This window comes from Scyliorhinus torazame, chromosome 19 (genome assembly GCF_047496885.1).
Source record: "Scyliorhinus torazame isolate Kashiwa2021f chromosome 19, sScyTor2.1, whole genome shotgun sequence".
NCBI lineage: Eukaryota > Metazoa > Chordata > Chondrichthyes > Carcharhiniformes > Scyliorhinidae > Scyliorhinus > Scyliorhinus torazame.
Window position 1 is genome coordinate 53,405,440 of NC_092725.1, and position 20,824 is coordinate 53,426,263.

Genomic DNA, 20,824 nt, shown 5'->3' on the forward strand with positions numbered 1-20,824 from the left:
GAAATGCTTCTCCTGAACCATTTCCCACAAGACAACAATGTTCCAACCTGACTATACCATTGGCTGTGATTGTAGTTCTGGCCTGGTTTTAAAAATATTGTGTACTGAAAACATGTCAAGCATTTTGGTCCAAAATATACTGCCCCAAACTTAACCTTAGCTAGGTTATCAATGGATGATTGCAACGGTACCATTGCACATGGCCTATACTTACGGAGAGAGAGAGCGAGACAAAAGGTTAGTGGTGGCATTCAGTTTAAAGACAGACCATGCTGTATTTCTCTCTCCCTCTCCACTCCGCAATCCCTCAACTCATACTCTCTCTCCTTGGCTCTCTCCCCTTCCCCCTCTCCCTCACTTCCCCAACCCTCATCTTGCCCCACCCCCCACCTCACTGCCTACCCCATCCCATCTCACATCCACCCACCGTCAGGGGTAACTCCCCCCCACCCCCATCAAGGGTGTCACCAACAGATCACCGATTTGGAGGAGCAATAAGAGAATCAGGGGCATCCGTGTGCAAGTTGGTTGAGAGCATGAAGAAAGAGAAGGCAGAATATCCCTCTGGGAAAATGAATGAGGTTCAATGCCGTGACTAGAGGACTCTTTAAGCTAAGAGTTTTTAAAAAAATAGGATCACATTAGGAAATTAATGTTATTTTTGAGAAATGTTGAATGCAGGGCTGATAGTGCAACCTCAGTGGGATTTGATTAAACTTTGCAAAGCAGATATGAATCGGAAGGAAACAATTTGATGGGGGCAAGTTCCTCATGTACTTCAAATATTTACACGCTACTAGAAGGACATTTGTGTAAAGTGTATACTCCCGGTCTACAAATCTTATTTTTGTACTGTCAATTACTAAGTCAACGATTCCCATTCAATGCTTCTGTCAATTGTTATGATGTTGCAGATTATGGCCACTAGGTGGGCCCCGTGTAGCAGGTTTCTGAAGTTCTTCTGCCTCCATCTTGTATCTACAAAAGTACAGTTCGCTTCACATTTAAAATAGCTGACAATTTTCAGGCTTAAATTCCATTTGCCACTGTTCTGCCCATCTGATCATCCCATCTACATCGCCCTGTAATATAAGGCTTTCCTCCTCACTGTTTACCATGCCACCAGTTTTTGTGTCATCTGCGAACCTACTGGTCATAGCTCCCACATTCCCGACCAGGTCATTAATGTACACTACAAACAGCAAATGAGTCAGCACCGATCCCTGCAGTGCACCATTCGAAACAGGCTTCCAGTCACGAAAACAACCTTCGACCAATACCCTCTGCCTCCTGCCATTAAGCCAATTTTGGATCCAATTTGCCAAATGGTCCTGGATCCCATGGGCTCTTATTCTTAATTAGTCTCCCTAATCTGTTCAGTTATCTCACAGTCTTCCTCTGATTTCTACACTTACATCGTCCAACTCCATACTGAACACAGATGCAAAATATTAGTTTAATACCAGATGTCTTTCGGCTCCGCACAGAGGTTAACTGTGGTATCTAATGGGCTCTACTCTTTCCCTGGTTACCCTCTTGCCCTTAATATGCTTATAAAACACCTTGGGATTCTCCTTTATTTTGCCCGCTGGTGTTTTCTCTTGCCCCTTCTTCGCTCTCCTAATTTATTTTTCAAGTATCTCCCTGCATTTTCTATACTCCTCGAGGGCATCTACGGCTTTGAGACTCCTGTATCTACCACAAGCTTCCCTTTTTTTTCCTTATCCAATCTTGTAGATCCCTTGACATCCAGGGATCTCTGGAATATTTGGTCCCACTCTTTACTTTTACCGGAACATGTTAGCTTTGCACTCTCCTTTCTGAATGACTCCCACTGCTCTGGTGTGGATTGTCCGATAAATAGCTGCTTATAGTCCACTTTGGCCAGATCCTGTCTTATCGTATTAAAATTGGCCAACCCCTCTTCATCCCTCTCAATGCTCATCTGTTCAATTATATCACCCCTACTTTCTATACCTGCATCGTCCTTCTCCATAGTGAACACATACCGGTATTATATTCTCCAAATGACCATTGGAAGAGCCAAAAACAATTCATTACTTTTAAAATAATCAGACTTGTACCAAGATTTACACATTTTCTCAGGCCATGATGCCATGCGGAAGATGTGGTACATTATTTGCACATGTTTCAATAAGGGTCTTGTTCAGTTCATTATGCTTGGACATGCACATGTGCCCCGTTTCTAAGGAAGGACGTGCTGGCCTTGGAAAGGATCCAGAGGAGGTTCACAAGAATGATCCCTGCAATGAAGAGCTTGTCATATGAGGAATGGTTGAGGACTCTGTGTCTGTATTCGTTGGAGTTTAGAAGGATGAGGGGGGATCATGTTGAAACTTACAGGATACTGTGAGGCCTGGATAGAGTGGATGTGGAGAGGATGTTTCCACTTGTAGGAAAAACTAGAAGCAGAGGACACAATCTCAGACTAAAGGGACTATGCTTTAAAACAGAGATGAGGAGGACTTTCTTCACCCAGAGTAATTCTGTGGCACTCTTGCCGCAGAAGGCTGTGGAGGCCAAATCGGCGAGTGTCTTTAAGACAGACATAGATAGGTTCTTGATTAATAAGAGGATCAGGGGTTATGGGGCGAAGGCAGGAGAATGGATGAGAAAAACCCCAGCCATGATTGAATGGTGGAGTAGACTTGATGGGCCGAGTTGACTAATTATGCTTATGGTCTTATGGAGTCTCATTACTTGTTTTCTTTACAATGAGCCTTGGGTTGTAGAAGAGAATCTTGTTGGGCACTGGCTTGAGTTCTGTTGTTCCTTGTGGCCCCCGAAGTCCTGCCTACTTCACTCCATTTGACCTGTTGGGCTCCTTCTATGCTGCATCGTTCTACAGCAACTATATCAAATGGTGACATCGATTTTATTTTCTTCCGCACAGATTTATTCTCATGACAGAGTTCATGCCTTCCATTTATCGAGGTCGTATTTTACCCCTGGGACAGGTGAGAAAGAGTATGCGCTCTGAAAAACTAACTGGTCAGATTTCAACCGTTGGCAAACTGATGCCTTGTGCCGGAGAGATGATCCAGTGTTTATCGCCTCAACACCGAATGATAGTCTTGATGGGCGCTCATGCTCTCTTCTCTGAGGAGATTGAAGGGAAAGCCAGTTTAAGAAAGAACAGTGAAATTTGGACTGTGGGGATTTAGCATAAATGTATAACGGCAGCGAATCCCACAGCGCCCGTTTCACACGATTGTCAAAAGTCCAAATTACCCCTAATGCCCAGTTCTGTTCAAAATCACCTCTTGAGAGGATCAGTGACCTCGACATACAATTTGTTGTGTGTGTGTGTAGAGATAGCAGGGCACCATTTTGATATGGACATTTTAATTGGATTGGGTGATTGTGTCTGGAGTAGCCAGCGTGGGAACTGATGGATTGTCATGCTGCCTCAGATTGTTAACCCTGGAGTCAGTGAGTTGGCAGTATGAGGTGGGTACCCCAGTAGGCAGCCCGCTGATCTGGATGTGGGAAATCAGACCTGGGCAGCAGCTTAAAGGGAAGGTGCTTTTTGCATTCGGATCCAAAGATCCACAGACAACCAGAAAGGAATCTTTGAAAGCTCCATCTTTCTTTCTCTGATGACGGCTGAGGGTCCCTTTAATTATGATTGGAAATGGCCGCGTCCTCAGTCAGTAGCGCCCAGTGACTGTTGGGCAGGAGTGGGGACTGGCAGATGTCAGATGGCAGAGACAAAATTAATCGTGTCACTTGACTCCCATATGCTAATATCCAAGAGGCTTCATTGGGGCTCCGGTTGCAAGAACTCAGGCTCTCCCAAAAAAGTAAGCAGTACAGGCATCAACATTGCGTTAAGTCAGGGTAACCATCCGCCACTTAACCTTGCTTTTGCTATTGCTCCTTTCTTAAGTACAAACAAGGCACTAGCGAGATGAAAATCATCCCCATAGAACCATTATAGCCTGTGGACTCATCATCTGTGCTGGGCCAATCCAAAGCTAATGCGGCACCCTGGGAATGGACGTAGGAGAATATTGCTGGCACTAGAAGGTGGTTGGAGCAAGTTGTTTGTTTAAGATTTGTGGTCTACTTTTGTCTTGGTTTTTTGTAACAGAAGTAACAGTTGTACCGTTTATTGTAACAGAAGTAACTTGCCATCTGTGCCAATTCCGTGGAGTTATGAACCCACTTGTCTTCAACACACTTGTCTCAAAAGATGGCCTTTTCTCTGTTTCCGCTCCATTCCAGATCTGTCCTACTTTCCTTGTCTTTCTAATGCCCTTCCACGTCTGGCTGCTGAACATAATCCTTCTAAACCTTCAGCATTTTTTACCAACTATCTGTCAATCTAACTCATTGAGGTGTTATTTTGAAATGTTGGATTACTTCTACAAGTTACATTTTACACTGTGTAATGTGGCACTACCTGTACACTTCACCTTCTCACTCTTTGTTTTATTCCATCGGAGACTGGAACTTCCTTTTGGTCTTGTTTTCCAAGTCGGATGAAGGAGATGTAATCAAAATGTTAACCCTCTTTTCTCTCTCTCTCCAGAATCTTCATTTTACCATTGGAGGGAGGAAACAGACCATTCATGATGATTTTATTTTCTATTTTGTTATTTTTTCTTCTTCTCTCTATCCCTTGTAGATCTTCTGGCTCCTGGGATCCATAATAGAGATCCTGCTGGCGTATCTAATTATCCCCACGCTGGGCTGGCGTTGGCTTGTGCGCATCTCCACCATTCCCAGTATCGTCCTGTTGGTGCTATTTAAGGTGAGGCAAAGCAATCCGGAGCCCACAGGATTCTCCGGCCTTCCCAGCCGAGGGTTCTCAGCAGAGGGAGGCGGCGGGCTGCTCGCTGGCGGTAGGGATCTCTGCACCCGCCGCTGTTAATGGGAATTCCCATTGAAGCCACCCCACGCCACCGGGAAACCTGCGGGTGGGGGTGTGTTGCCGGCGGGACCAGAGAATTCCGCTGCCAGCGAATGGCCGGAGATTTCCGGCCCAGATCTTTGATCTAATACTTGATAAATTGAACTGAAAGCAGTGTAACCACTGAAAATGTTATAGAATGGACATAGATCCTGTACAGGAGTGAAGATTGTTTAGGAAGGGTAGGCTGTCATCCTCTTTCCTGTCCCACCTCAATTCTATTCTTTTTTCTTGCCTCTCTACTGAGTTTGTACTCCTCCCATCCTCCGAACCCCACTTGTATACTGAAGATCCCTTTTTCCCATTGCATTCAATGTGATTCTGACTCTTTATATTCCAATCTCTTGTGTTGAAAGTAAAACGGTGTCAATCTTGGCTCAGTCATAGCCTCTGGGATAGAAGGTTATCATTCCAAGTCCCAATACAGGGACTAAAACACTTTACCCAGGCTGACTTTCCCAGTGCAGTACTGAGGGAGTGCTACATTGTCAGAAGTGATGGCTTTTAGATAATGGACCGAATCTTTCACTGGTTGGGTGCTCGCACTCGACAGGCCCAGAAGTGGGTGTGAAGCCTGTTTCCGGCCGCAGTGGTCCGCGGAGCGTAATTTCATGTTGGCTGGCCAATTGGCGTGCATACAGCGGGGAAGGCGCCCTGTGAAAGTCGGAGTGCTGCCGGCGAGGGCGGGAAGAGGGTGGACACTGAGGAAAGAAAGTGTGCGGGCTGATGCTTCCAATGTGCACACTCTGGGGCAACCGCCTCGGAGCTGTCTCAGGGAGCAGCAGACCTGTTAAAAAAACAAACATATATATCCATGTTAAAACTACGCCACAAGTGTCTGGGCAGCACAACCGTACACAAACCTCAGTCCCCCGACACATTTGTTAATTTTATTTGCGCCTTGGCGGCTCTGGGTCGAGCTAAAACATAAAGGCCACCTTGCCAATCGACCCGCCAACCAAGAAGGCAGTCGGGCAATGTAAAATCCTGGACAATTGATGTTTAACTAACTAAAATTGGCTTCTTAATTGTCATAGGGTGCATTTCCAACTTGTGCGTGTGCCTGCCAACCAAGATATCATGTGAGGGTGTCATGTGCGGTTTTACGTGCTATCGGGTTGGGCACGCACCTGAACTTTATACCTAAAATTCTATTTAATATTTTAAATCACGGCCCTGTCTGGCTGCTCAGTTCTTTTTTTTCAATTCACTCATCGAAGTTAGGCATTGCTGACTCAGGCAACATTAATTGCGAGCACCCAACCAGTGAAAGATTCGGTCCATTATCTAAAAGCCATCACTTCTGACAATGTAGCACTCCCTCAGTACTGCACTGGGAAAGTCAGCCTGGGTAAAGTGTTTTAGTACTCCAGAAGGTGGCGGCGGCTGCCACCTTGAACCACTGCGGTCCATCTGATGTAGGTGCATCCACAGTCCCATTAGAGAGAGAGTTCCAAGCTTTGACCGAGCGGCAGTGAAAGAACGGCGACATAGAGTTAGGATGGTGTAGGTCTTGGAGGAGAACCTGCAGGTGGCGGGGTTCCCAAGGATCTGCTGCCTTTGTCCTTCTAGGTGGTAGAGGTCACGGATTTGGAAGGTGCTGTTTACGGGGCCTTAGCGAGTTGCTACAGTCCGTCCTGCAGATGACACCCCTTGCTGACACTGTGTCGGAGGGGGTGGAGGGAGGGAGTATTTAAGAAGGTGGATGGGGTGTCAATCCGTCAGTGAGCAGCTTATTACTGAACAAGTTCTGCTTGATAGCACGGATGACAACACTTTCAACCATTTTGCTGACAATTGAGAATATTTATGGTGGATTAGTAGTTATCCAGACTGGATTTGTCCTGCTTTCTATGGAGCGGCATACCTAAACAATTTACCACCTGTTGGGTAGATATCAGTGATTTAGCTGGACTGGAACAATTTGGCTAGAGGCACAGCTTATTCTGGGGCACAAGTGTTCAGTACAATAGCCAGGGCTTGTTCCACACTTATAGTTTTGTTGTACCCAGTGCCTTCAGCCATGTTTTGATCTCCTGCAGAGTAACTCGTCTTGGCTGAAGACTGGCTTCTGTGAGAAGGAGGCCGAGATAAATCACCTAGTCGGCCTTCTGGCTGAAGATGTTGCAAAATTATCCCCACCCAGTGTGTGCAGTTTGTAATGATATGTGTATAATTTAACAAACAAACTGTAAGTAAAGATAGGTGCCGTATGTACAGACTGAGATTCTAGCATCCGACGATTAGATGGCATGACAACAGGAGAACGTTACTGGAACACACGAGGTGTGCAGCAGAATGTGGATAGCAGGCGTAGAGTTCAGTCGCATATCGAGTAGCTCCTTAATCAGTAGTAATCAATACTAGTTAATCATAGGTAGAACATTACAGCGCAGTACAGGCCCTTCGGCCCTCGATGTTGCGCCGACCTGTGAAACCACTCTAAAGCCCATCTACACTATTCCCTTATCGTCCATATGTCTATCCAATGACCATTTGAATGCCCTTAGTGTTGGCGAGTTCACTACTGTTGCAGGCAGGGCATTCCACGCCCTTACTACTGTCTGAGTAAAGAACCTACTTCTGACATCTGTCCTATATCTATCTCCCCTCAATTTAAAGCTATGTTCCCTCGTGCTAGACATCACCATCCGAGGAAAAAGGCTCTCACTGTCCACCCTATCTAATCCTATGATCATCTTGAATGCCTCAATTAAGTCACCTCTTAACCTTCTTCTCTCTAACGAAAACAGCCTCATAAGATCTTCCCTCCATACCAGGCAACATTCTGGTAAATCTCCTCTGCACCCTTTCCAATGCTTCCACATCCTTCCTATAAGGCGGCGACCAGATTTTCACCCAATACTCCAAATGCAGCCGCACCAGAGTTTTGTACAGCTGCAACAGGACCTCATGGCTCCGAAACTCAATCCCTCTACCAATAAAAGCTAACACACCGTACGCCTTCTTAACAACCCTCTCAACCTGGGTGGCAACTTTCAGGGATCTATGTACATGGACACCGAGATCTCTCTGCTCATCCACACTACCAAGAATCTTACCATTAGCCCAGTACTCTGTCTTCCTGTAATTCCTTCCAAAATGAATCACCTCACACTTTTCTGCATTAAACTCCATTTGCCACCTCTCAGCCCAGCGCTGCAGCTTATCTATGTCCCCCTGTAACTTGTAACATCCTTCAGCACTGTCCACAACTCCCCGGACTTTAGTGTCAACTGCAAATTTACTCACCCATCCTTCTACAGCCTCCTCCAGGTCATTTATAAAAATGACAAGAACAAAGAAATGTACAGCACAGGAACAGGCCCTTCGGCCCTCCAAGCCCGTGCCGACCATGCTGCCCGACTAAACTACAATCTTCTACACTTCCTGGGTCCATATCCCTCTATTCCCATCCTATTCATGTATTTGTCAAGATGCCCCTTAAATGTCACTATCGTCCCTGCTTCCACCACCTCCTCCGGTAGCGAGTTCCAGGCACCCACTACCCTCTGCGTAAAAAACATGCCTCGTACATCTACTCTAAACCTTGCCCCTCTCACCTTAAACCTATGCCCCCTAGTAATTGACCCCTCTACCCCGGGGAAAAGCCTCTGACTATACACTCTGTCTATGCCCCTCATAATTTTGTAGACCTCTATCAGGTCGCCCCTCAACCTCCTTCGTTCCAGTGAGAACAAACCAAGTTTATTCAACCGCTCCTCATAGCTAATGCCCTCCATACCAGGCAACATTCTGGTAAATCTCTTCTGCACCCTCTCTAATGCCTCCACATCCTTCTGGTAGTGTGGCGACCAGAATTGAACACTATACTCCAAGTGTGGCCTAACTAAGGTTCTATCCAGCTGCAACATGACTTGCCAATTCTTATACTCAATGCCCCTGCCAATGAAGGCAAGCATGCCGTATGCCTTCTTGACTACCTTCTCCACCTGTGTTGCCCCTTTCAATGACCTGTGGACCTGTACTCATAGATCTCTTTGACTTTCAATACTCGAGGGTTCTACCATTCACTGTATATTCCCTACCTGCATTAGACCTTCCAAAATGCATTACCTCACATTTGTCCGGATTAAACTCCATCTGCCATCTCTCCGCCCAAGTCTCCAAACAATCTAAATCCTGCTGTATCCTCTGACAGTCCTCATCGCTATCCGCAATTCCACCAACCTTTGTGTCGTCTGCAAACTTACTAATCAGACCAGTTACATGTTCCTCCAAATCATTTATATACACTACAAACAGCAAAGGTCCCAGCACTGATCCCTGTGGAACACCACTGGTCACAGCCCTCCAATTAGAAAAGCATCCTTCCATTGCTACTCTCTGCCTTCTATGACCTAGCCAGTTCTGTATCCATCTTGCCAGTTCTGTATCCACCTTGCCAGCTCACCCCTGATCCCGTGTGACTTCACCTTTTGTACTAGTCTACCATGAGGGACCTTGTCAAAGACCTTACTGAAGTCCATATAGACAACATCCACTGCCCTACCTGCATCAATCATCTTTGTGACCTCCTCGAAAAACTCTATCAAGTTAGCGAGACACGACCTCCCCTTCACAAAACCATGCTGCCTCTCACTAATACGTCCATTTGCTTCCAAATGGGAGTAGATCCTGTCTCGAAGAATTCTCTCCAGTAATTTCCCTACCACTGAAGTATTTGCCGTATTTATACTTCTTCCTCACAGGAACATGCCGGTCCTGAATTCCTTTCAACTGACACTTGAAAGCCTCCCACATGTCAGATGTTGATTTGCCCTCAAACATCCGCCCCCAATCTATGTTCTTCAGTTCCCGCCTAATAGCAGTGGCCCCAAAACAGATCCTTGTGGTAGACCACTAGTAACTGGACTCCAGTCTGAACATTTCCCATCAACCACCACCCTTTGTCTTCTTCCAGCTAGCCAATTTCTGATCCAAACTGCTAAATCACCCTGAATCCCAAGCCTCCGTATTTTCTGCAGTAGCCTACCGTGGGGAACCTTATTAAATGCTATACTGAAATACATATACACCACATCAACTGCTTTACCCTCATCCACCTGTTTGGTCACCTTCTCAAAGAACTCAATAAGGTTTGTGAGGCACGGCCTACCCTTCACAAAACCGTGTTGACTATCTCTAATCAAATTATTCCTTTCCAGTTGATTATACATCCTATCTCTTATAAACCTTTCCAAGACTTTGCCCACAACAGAAGTAAGGCTCACTGGTCTATAGTTACCGGGGTTGTCTCTACTCCCCTTCTTGAACAAGGGGACAACATTTGCTATCCTCCAGTCTTCTGGCACTATTCCTGGAGAGATCGAGATGGAGGGCGAGATTCTCTTGCTCATCCGTGGGGGACCCATTGCAAGCGAGTGTGGAAAATGTGGCATTCCAGCCAAAACCCCATTAACTTCCAGCGCACTAGAAAATCTTATTTGTATTTAGCCATAATATCCAACTGTACTTATCGTTCACATCGTAGAAACCTTTGTAGTGTTTAGTTAGTTAATAAATAGTTTTGTTCTTTAACAAAGCCGTATGTTCTCTAATTGATTTAACCACAAAGTCATCGCCATCCGTGAACATAGAGAACATTACACAGTTGAGTTGAATCACTTACATTAGCTGTAACAGGAGGTCGGAGTCCTGAACTGGTGTGGAGATGGAGTGCTATTGGAGTTTAGTCTGTGTTGAAATTTGACCAATATGTACGCAAGTAATATAGTTCCATTGTAGTGAAGCTTATTGGGATGCACAACAAGGCATAGCCAGGAGTATAGCTCTGGTCAGCTGACTGTCTATCACACCATGCCAAACCCATCAGGTGCCACAGCAACAGTAAGTGCTGACTAGGTTATTGACTGGAGAGTACATTATAACTGTGCCCAATTCTGTCCTCCGCTAAGATCTGGACCTTTGACAACAAGGATAACAACCAGAAGTGTGACCACCAGACCAAAGTCCAGTAAAGTGTCCCTCATTGCCTTTGCTAACAGCTGACACAAGGGCCAGTGACCCAACGTGCGACCTCTGAGATCAGTGCTTGTTTCAACAAGGGGCTGGTTTAGCACAGTGGGCTAAACAGCTGGCTTGTAATGCAGAACAATGCCAGCAGTGTGGGTTCAATTCCCGTACAGGCATCCCCGAACAGGCGCCGAAATGTGGTGACTAGGGGCTTTTCACAGTAACTTCATTGAAGCCTACTTGTGACAATAAGTGATTATTATTATGATTATTATTAACTGCGCGATTGTAAGAATAATCATTCTTTGATGAATTCAAATCGCAGCTTGTCGCGTTTTGCTTCGGTCTCAGCTTAGACTTTGAAACATTCACTTGAAGAATTCACCGGCACTTAGATATGTCAGGAAAACTGAAAGAATTGAAAAACACCCTGCAAATAATTCACAACAGGGTTCGGGTTCCAAGATGAGTATTTTGATTGAATTGTTCGAAATTCTGCAGAAATCTCTAGTCGTTGCTGAAAAAGCAGGAATTCGCCAAAGAAATTGAAATGATGCCCCAGTTTAAGGAACAAAGAATAAGTGTTTGCAACCTGGGTGTGGAATTTCTTCCATGTTTCTGTTGGAAATGTTAGAAGATAATCATTTGTAACAGTAGAAGGGAGAGACATGAACTGAATAAAGTGTGCTTTATATTTTAGGTGTGTTCAATTGCTTATTCATAAAAGCAGCTGTGAGCAAAACCACCCAGCACTGTACCAAATATTCAAGAATGTTCTAGAGCTCGGAGCTGCCCAACAGATGGCAAATGTGGTTACATGCCTTTAAGTAGGGATCAGCCAGCAGTGTCCTAGTAGTGCAATGGAAAATGGTTGATGCTAGTTGGGCGATCTGTATTAATTTGTGTTATACAGAGACCTGTCCTGATCTGTGGTTTCAATGCGGGCTATATCCATAACTGTTTCATGGTCTGCCTGACTGACTCTGTTTTTTTTGGCTATGTATACCATTGCCTCCACAACCAGTGAGCAACTCTTTAACTCCTGAAGGAACAGTTCTTGGCGAGCGTTCTACCTTGCTCTCCAGAAGAGGTTGAACACAAGAACCAGGTTAAAGTCCAACAGGTTTGTTTCGATGTCACTAGCTTTCAGGTGAGGAAGGAGCAGCGGTCCGAAAGCTAGTGACATCGAAACAAACCTGTTGGACTTTAACCTGGTGTTGTAAGACTTCGTACTGTGCTCACCCCAGTCCAATGCCGGCATCTCCACATCATGACAAGAACCAGGAGCAGGATTAGACAATCAATCCCTCGAACCTGCTCCGCCATTCAATGCGATTGATCATCTCGGCCTCAATTCCACTTTCCTGCCCGTTCTCCGTAACCCTTCAACCATTGCTAATTAAAAATCTATCCACCGCTTCCTTAAATTTACTCAATATCCCGACATCTGTCGCACTCTGGGGTAGTGAATTCCACAGATTCGTGAACCTTTAAGAGAAGTAATTTCTCCTCGTCTCTGCTTTAAATCTGCCACCCTTTATCCTGAAACTATGACCGTATATGTCTCAAGTGGTTTGTTCCTCTTTCCAAGTTGCTAACAATGTTGATCACCTATTTGGTTGGTCAGGGGACGCGTTCGACCTGCCCGACAGTCCATCCCATCATCCACCTGTTCATCACTATAGTCACTCCCCTCTGTCTAATCATCATCGAGCCAGCCCATAGACATGTCAATTCATTCACCACCACTATCCATTCACCAGGTGGATCTTTGCAGCAATTGATAATTTCGTGATCGCCATTACTGAGGCTAGCTTTATATTCCAGATTTAAGGATTGAATTTAAATTCCACCAGCTGCTCTTTTTTTCAGTGTATTCCAGAATCCGCCCGCTACTACGTCTCTGAGGGAAACCCTCAGCTTGCGAATAAGACCCTGAACTACATTGCAAAGATGAATCGTTCCTGCCTCCCTCCGGGCTCTTTGACAGAAATTGAAACGGTAAGACACAAAAATCACCCTCTTGCTCATGCAAGTAAATTCCTAGTTGTTGGAGAAGATTACATTGATATATCACCAGAGTTATATGTTAAATAAGACATTTGGAGGGGTGCGGGGCGATTGTTTTTTAGAGTGCCGATTAGGAAAACCATTGGAAATAAGTAACTGTAAAATAGGCTCATAGCATGGTGGTACAGTGGTTAGCACTGCTGCCTCACAGCTACAGTGACCCGGGTTTCAGTTCGATCTTGAGTGGCTAACTGTGTGCAGTTTGCACGTTCGCCCCGTGCCTGCGTGGGTTTCCTCCGGGTGCTCCGGTTTACTCCCACAGTCCAAAGATGTGCAGGTTAGGTGGATTGGCCAGGCGAAATTGCCCCTTAGCGTCCAAAAGGTTACTGGGTTACAGGGATAGGGTGGGGGCACGGGCCTAGGTAGGGGAGCTCTTTCAGAGGGTCCGTGCAGACTTGATGGGTCGAATGGCCTCCTTCTGCCCTGTAGGGATTCTCTGATTTGATTCTATGATGAGCCAAGATGGGAGCGCTTGGGAGGTGACCAAAACCTCGGACGAAAAGGTGAGGCTTCTGGTGGGTTTTTTAAAGCGGTGAAGAAAGGGGCTGGTTTAGCACAGTGGGCTAAACAGGTGGCTTGTAATGCAAAACAAGGCCAGTTCAATTCCCGTACCGGTCTCCCCGAATAGGCGCTGGAATGTGGCGACTAAGGGCTTTTCACAGTAACTTCATTGAAGCCTACTTGTGACAATAAGCGATTATTATTATATTATTATTGTTAAGATGTCCCCAGTACACCACGCAATAGATCATGCCATTGATTGGGCCTCTAGGAGCTGGAAATATGTCCCCTCAGTGTGTTGGCTGCACAAACTGCCCAGTTACTGAGAATACAACAGGGGCTAGGTATCAAATCCCAGTGCTGGAGAAAGCTGCACCAATTGGGTATGGACATAGGTCATCATTGCGATAGGATAATCTCAGCTGAACTTTACTGAGAGAAACAATAGCTTTGACACATTTCTGAAATGGATTTCTTTTTTGTCTAGCCAAAAAAGGGACGGCTTTTCGACTTGGTAGACACAGAGTTCAGACGCACAACACTACAGTCCTGGTTCATCTGGTAAGTGCCGCCTACTTTCAGATGTTCAAACACACATGTAAATACTCCTGAGTGCAGCTCTTCTTTCTTCATCCCTTCATGTGTCACAGACTCCACGAGCACTGAGGAACATTTGGTGCCCCTCCCCCCATCCCACCCCACCCCTGCCTGGCCATTCTTCAGTTGGGAATCTAAATGGCCAGGTTTGGGACATTGAACTGTGAAAGGCATCATGGCTTAGCCCACTGCTGTCACCCGCCTGCCTTTCAGCTCGATTTGCCAGCTGGGGCTGGTAGTCAGTAAGCAGGAGTAGCGAGTTGTTGCACATCACGTTGAGGCGGGTGTAACCATGGGAGGAATTTAGTCCAGGAGATAAGGGTCCCACTGAGATCAGCGGGATTCCCGAGCGAGTGGGAAAGAGCTGGCCCAGCCTGATCGATTGGCAGCTGGCCACTTAATGAATGTGATGCGCGAATGCTTCCCAATTATGTGGCAGGGATGGGCTGTTTGGCTGATTCCATTGATAAAAGTGCCTTTAGAGACCCCCCCCCCCCCCCCCCCCCCCCCCAACCTCCCCTCAGTGCAGCTCTGCTCTCATGTCCAACATTATGATCTCCATTAAAAAGGGAAGGCCAAGTTATGAGTTCTACTGTTTGTAGACAAAACAGCCTTACTCTTGTTCCACACCAGGGCACTGTAAGATTCTAGAATGTAAACATATGCTGCTCTTGGATTATTTTGGGGAAATCATGGGCGGGATTCTCCACTCCCGCGCCGAAGTGGCCGCGCCGTCGTGAACACCGTCGAGGTTCATGACGGCGCGAAACGGCCCCGATCCCGACCGATTCTGGCCCTGACAATGGGCTAGGATCGGGGCTGCGTCATCTACACTCGCCAGGCCTTGTCGCCCGCGTAAAGGCGGCGCCGCATAGATGACGCGGCCGGCGCTGCATAACTGGCGTCATGTGTCCTCTCTAGGTCCAGCCCGCAAGAAGATGGCGGACGGATCTTGCGGGGCCGCAGAAGGAAGGAGATCCTCCTTCAGAGAGGACGGCCCGACGATCGGTGGGCACCAATCGCGGGCCATGCCACATTTGAGGTACCCCCCGGTGCAGGATACCCCCCCCCCCCCCCCAGCAGGCCGCCCCCCCAGTGTTCACGCAACATTCACGACGGCAGCGACCAGGTGTGTACGGCGCCGGGGGGAACCCGCCGTTTTGGCCTGGCCGCTCGGCCCATCCGGGCCTGAGAATAGCGGGGGTGCCGGAGAATCGCCATTTTGTGTGTCTCCGCCGATTCTCCGGCCTGCGGCCCGCGAAACCCGACCGGGCCGTTCCCGCCGCTTGGGAGAATCGCGGGAGGGCGTCGGACCGGCGTCCCCGGAAATTTTGGCGGCCCAGGCGATTCTCCCAACCGGCACGGGAGTGGAAAATCTCGCCCCATATATTTATCATAGAATTTATCATAGAATTTACAGTGCAGAAGGAGGCCATTCGGCCCATCGAGTCTGCACCGGCTCTTGGAAAGAGCACCCTACCCAAGGTCAACACCTCCACCCTATCCCCATAACCCAGTAACCCCACCCAACACTAAGGACAATTTGGACACGAAGGGCAATTTATCATGGCCAATCCACCTAACCCAGGCTCCAATTCCGAAGATGTCATGCTTTACTGAATTTAAGTTGGCAACTAATGACTGGCTGCTGCTCTAGATCTGAGTTCCATTCTGTGACCCTCCGACTGCCCCCAGCCACTTCCCCTCTGACCTGTGACCCTCAGACTGTCCCATCAGCCCATGCTCCTCTCACCTGTGACCCTCAAATTGTCTCGTCAGCCCCTTCCCCTCTGACCTGTGACCCTCAGACTGTCCCATCAGCCCCTTCCCCTCTTACCTGTGACCCTCAGACTGTCCCATCAGCCCCTGCTCCTCTGACCTCTGACCCTCGAACTGCAATTTTATGAAGTCCTTCCGTCTTCCTGTGAGGGGAAGCAATGAGGCGACTTTCCGACTCCAGGCTTCAGCACCATTAGATTTCACTTGTCGGGGGTCTATTAGCCCATACTTCCCATTCGTTGTTTGCTCCATTGCAAACGGTACGTTGAACACCGTTCAGCAACATGCAATTGAACGTTAACAACCTTCTTTACTATCATTGTTGGTTTCCTTCCCGTTGATGCTGCCTTAGTCATTTCATTCAGCCATCAATTTTGTCCATCTGAATTCCTATTTCCGTCCCCGCCCGATTTTAATGACCCTTCCCCCATGAAACCCTTTTCGGCAGTTTTCACTAAATTCAGCCCTATGAGAGTAGCCAAGTTAGCACAGGCTGGCGGTGAAACCTGGGAACAGTGGGTAATCTGCTGTGCTTGGCAAGTGTGCTGACCCATCAGAACATTGGGTCGTATCAGTAAGTCTTCAATTCCCCTGTGTTTGGGCAGGTGGGCGTCGCAGGCTGTGCCAGCATTTATTGTCCTTGAGGGGGCAGTTAAGAGTCAACCACATTGCTGTGTGTCTCTAGTCACATGTAGGCCAGACCAGGTAATAACGGCAGATTTCTTTCCCGAAAGGACATTAGTGAAAGGACATATGGGTCTTTACAACAATTGACAATGGTTCCATGGCCACCACTAGATTTTAATTGCAGATTTTTATTGAATTCAAATTTCACCATCTGCAATGGTGGGATTTGAACCCCAGTCCCCAGAACATTACTCTGGGTCTCTGGTTTACTAGTTGAATGAAATACCACTACGCCACCACCTCCCCATGATTCTGGCTCCCAGTTTACCGAAGGTCTATAGATTGAACCACTATCCAGATTTATGAGTTACACAGGGAAAGTTGATGGCCAGATCATCCTACCTCAGAAGTCTTGTGATCAACATCATTGCGGCTCAATGTCACCACTGGCAGTGCTGAGGAACTTGGCTACTCGAGCAATGGAGTTCACTATCGCAGATCTAGAATCATAGAATTTACAGTGCAGAGGGAGGCCCATCTGTCAATGAATTTCTCCCTGTAATTGCAACAATGACCAGGATTGTTTCAAATTCTTCTGCATCTCCTGTGCCGTTACCCATTAGAAGCACGGTAGCACAGTGGTTAGCACAGTTGCTTCACAGCTCCAGGGTCCCAGGTTCGATTCCCAGCTTGGGTCACTGTCTGCACGTTCTCCCCGTGTCTGCGTGGGTTTCCTCCGGGTGCTCCGGTTTCCTCCCACAGCCCAAAGATGTGCGGGTTAGGTGGATTGGCCATGCTAAATTGCTCTTCATGTCCAAATAAAGGTTAAGTGGGGGTTACTGGGTTACGGGGATAGGATAGAGACGTGGGCTTGAATAGGGTGTGTGGTGATACACCACTGTACCTCCCTACCATTGTACATAGTATATAATAGTTGTGCGTAACGTGGCCCTGTAATACTGTGTATTGTACTGTAACTCTGCAGAGGTTCGGTCACTGGTAGGTAACCCGACCTGGCCACGGAGAGCTCCGCCTTAGCCACTCCCCCGGGAGTCAGTATAAGAACCTCTTCTGGGACAGCCCCCATTCTTTCTGGGGTCGTCTGTGTCGGGTAAGCCTCCCATGTAGTATATTAAAGCCTGAGTTAAAGTCTCACATGTCTTTGTGGTTCTTGACGCTTAGCGCATCAATTTAATATACTACAGTTATAATGGAGGCTGCTCTGAAACCCGACAAGCTCTCGCTCGACCCCCACGCTCCACGCGCGGATCACCTTTTCAACTGCTGGCTCCGGTGTTTCGAGGCCTACCTGGAAGCATCCTCCGCCTTCGCCAAAACGGACGCCGACCGACTCAATCTCCTGTGCTCACGGCTCGACTACGGGCTTTTCGACCTCATCACGGGAACAACGACCTATGCCGATGCCATCGTGAAGCTCAAAAGCCGGTATGCACGAACTGTTAATTCTATTTACGCCCTCGCCCCGCAACCTCCACCCCACTCCCTCTCTGCTCCCGTCGATCCCTCGGCCTGTTACTACTCCGTGCCAGCCGCTGTCATCCCGCAGTTTCGCCTCGAGCCAGCCGAAGCGGTGGGGGAAGTCATGCCGCCTCGCGGACCAGCACCACCGACCGCACGGATACCGCCGGACACTACCTCAGCGCCGCAGCTCCGACGTTCAAAGAGATCGACCAAACCCATCGTTCGTCTCGACCTTTGACGACACGGAACCTCCTGATGGACTCTGTTCACTGCTCCGAATTTTCACCCCGGACTTACTTCTAAACAAGGGGTGAATGTGGTGATACACCACTGTACCTCCCTACCATTGTACATAGTATATAATAGTTGTGCGTAACGTGGCCCTGTAATACTGTGTATTGTACTGTAACTCTGCAGAGGTTCGGTCACTGGTAGGTAACCCGACCTGGCCACGGAGAGCTCCGCCTTAGCCACTCCCCCGGGAGTCAGTATAAGAACCTCTTCTGGGACAGCCCCCATTCTTTCTGGGGTCGTCTGTGTCGGGTAAGCCTCCCATGTAGTATATTAAAGCCTGAGTTAAAGTCTCACATGTCTTTGTGGTTCTTGACGCTTAGCGCATCAGGGTGCTCTTTGTAAGGGCCGATGCAGACTCGACGGGCCGAATGACCTCCTTCTGCACTGTAAATTCTATGTAAATTCTATAAGAAGCCAGGATAATGGGGAGATTCCCTCCGAGTATGTTAGTATTGTGGGGATTGAGGTGGGACCTGCACCTTTGGGAGCTTTGGGTACGCCATCTAGTGAAAGAATTGTACAACTTCAGGTATGACTGTGTGTCACAGAGCAGCAATGGGCAGATAAAGAGTGGGTGCCAAACTGACCATGCATGGGGTGAATTCTATGGCGGCGGGATTCTCCCTCCGTTCTGCCAGCAACCTCCGCCATGTAGAACGGTGTGGCCACTGCAGGCCGCCGGCATGCGCGACCACGGTCTCGGCAATTTTCCGGGGCGTATCAGCAGCTAGAGACGGGTGCTCTACGCTGCCTTGCTGCTAGCCCCAGCAAAACGGGAAATCGGTGGCCGTTTTGCGACATTCTTTCTGCCATAAAGCGCCACCGTTCCCACGCTGGCATGGGGACATAGCCCCAGAATCGGAGAATCCAGCCTGTGAAATCTCAGTCTACCATAGATATAGTTAACATAAAACATACAGTGCAGAAGGAGGCCGTTCGGCCCATCGAGTCTGCACTGACCCACTTAAGCCCACACTTCCACCCTATCCCCGTAACCCAATAACCCCTCCGAACCTTTTTGGACACGAAGGGCAATTTATCATGGCCAATCCACCTAACCTGCACGTCTTTGGACTGTGGGAGGAAACCGCAGCCCCCGGAGGAAACCCACGCAGACACGGGGAGGAAGTGCAGACTCCACACAGACAGTGACCCAGCTGGGAATCGAACCTGGGACCCTGGCGCTGTGAAGCAATTGTGCTATCAACAATGCTACCGTGCTGCCCTTGAATGGTATAACACAATTATGGTGGTGACAAGAATTGTTTGGCCAGCTGCTGGAAATTGAATGGGATGTGACCTATGGTGATCATCCTAAACATTTATTTGGGAACATTCTTATCCAACATGCATGACTCAAGAAAGGTGGGGCGGGATTCTCCGTTTCAGAAACTAAGTGTTGACACCGGGACTGGCGCCAGGTGGAACTCGATCGATTCCAATGAAAAACCGTGTACGATCGCCGGGGGCTGGATTGCCACTCGAGCGGCTGAGAAGCTGCAGCCACAGATCAGCACTCCACCCGCCACACGCATTCACCCCAGCCAGCAAGGTGGCAGCACGGAGAGCGGCAGCCCGGTTTGCGGACGCAGAGCTGGAGACCCTGCTGCATTCCGTGGAGGAGAGGCGGGCCACCCTGTTTCCCCGGGGTTGGGAGGAGGCTGCCATCCACTGGACATGGGCGCAGGTGGCAGTGACCCCCCCTCACACCCAACGGGAACCGGATAACGGTGCTGGAAAAAGCTGCATGACCCCAGGGCGGCTAGGGTGAGTAGGCAGCGCTGTATGCCTGGCACCAACCCCCTTCCCAAATGCGTGTATCCCCCCCCCCCCCCCCCCGCAACCTGGAGGGTGACCGAACCCCACCCGCTGGCAGTGCGCGCGCTCCCCACCCTGCATCACATGCCAGAATCCATACCGGCCGCTGTAGCTGGGTGCCCTGGCCACGAAAGCTACCAGCAGCCCACCCCCTGTGCTGCCCGCATCCTCCAGTCTGGCAGTGTGCACTTTCTGTCTCTTTCCTCCCCCCCCCCCCCCCCCCCCCAAGGAGAAAGTGGCACATAACCAGAGAAAGAGGAAGATCGCCGGACCTGCGGCCCCCCCATTACCAAGTGAGACACCACAAAGCGCTACGGTTTCCCATGGCATGACACCCCCCCCCCCCCCCCCATCCTCTTCACCACCCCCACACCACCCCAACCCGCGATCCAATCTTGCATCATGTCTCATGTGTTGCAGGGTCACCTGACGATGAAGCGAGCCCTTTTGGTATGGGTAGACAGTGGAGGTGGTCACAGGCTGTGGCCCCCAGGTCAGACTCCGCACATCATCTTTGTATCCCTCCCCCACACTCCATCGCTACATCCACCACTCTAAGGGTTCGGTGGGACCGGGTGATGGAATGGCGGAGAACCCCGCTGTCCGGGCATCATGGTGGGATTCGTCCACATTCAGGCTGATGTATTGCACTGACTGGGCATATAGAGCCTCCTCACGGCACGGATGCACCTATCCACCGAGGTCTACGAAATTCCTGGAAGGACACCGTTGCGTGAAAGGTCA

General features: G+C 48.6%; 1 protein-coding gene across 3 annotated transcripts in view; it reads left to right on the forward strand.

Moving 5' to 3' along the window:
• Positions 1 to 20,824, forward strand: part of svopl (SVOP-like) — a 180,152-nt gene that overhangs the window by 111,275 nt on the left and 48,053 nt on the right. For all 3 annotated transcript variants that reach the window (XM_072484285.1, XM_072484286.1, XM_072484284.1), the window contains 4 exons: positions 2,915 to 2,978; positions 4,652 to 4,777; positions 12,785 to 12,913; positions 13,971 to 14,044. In XM_072484285.1, coding sequence (XP_072340386.1) covers positions 2,915 to 2,978; positions 4,652 to 4,777; positions 12,785 to 12,913; positions 13,971 to 14,044 — 393 coding nt within the window. The remainder of the gene's footprint in view (positions 1 to 2,914; positions 2,979 to 4,651; positions 4,778 to 12,784; positions 12,914 to 13,970; positions 14,045 to 20,824) is intronic.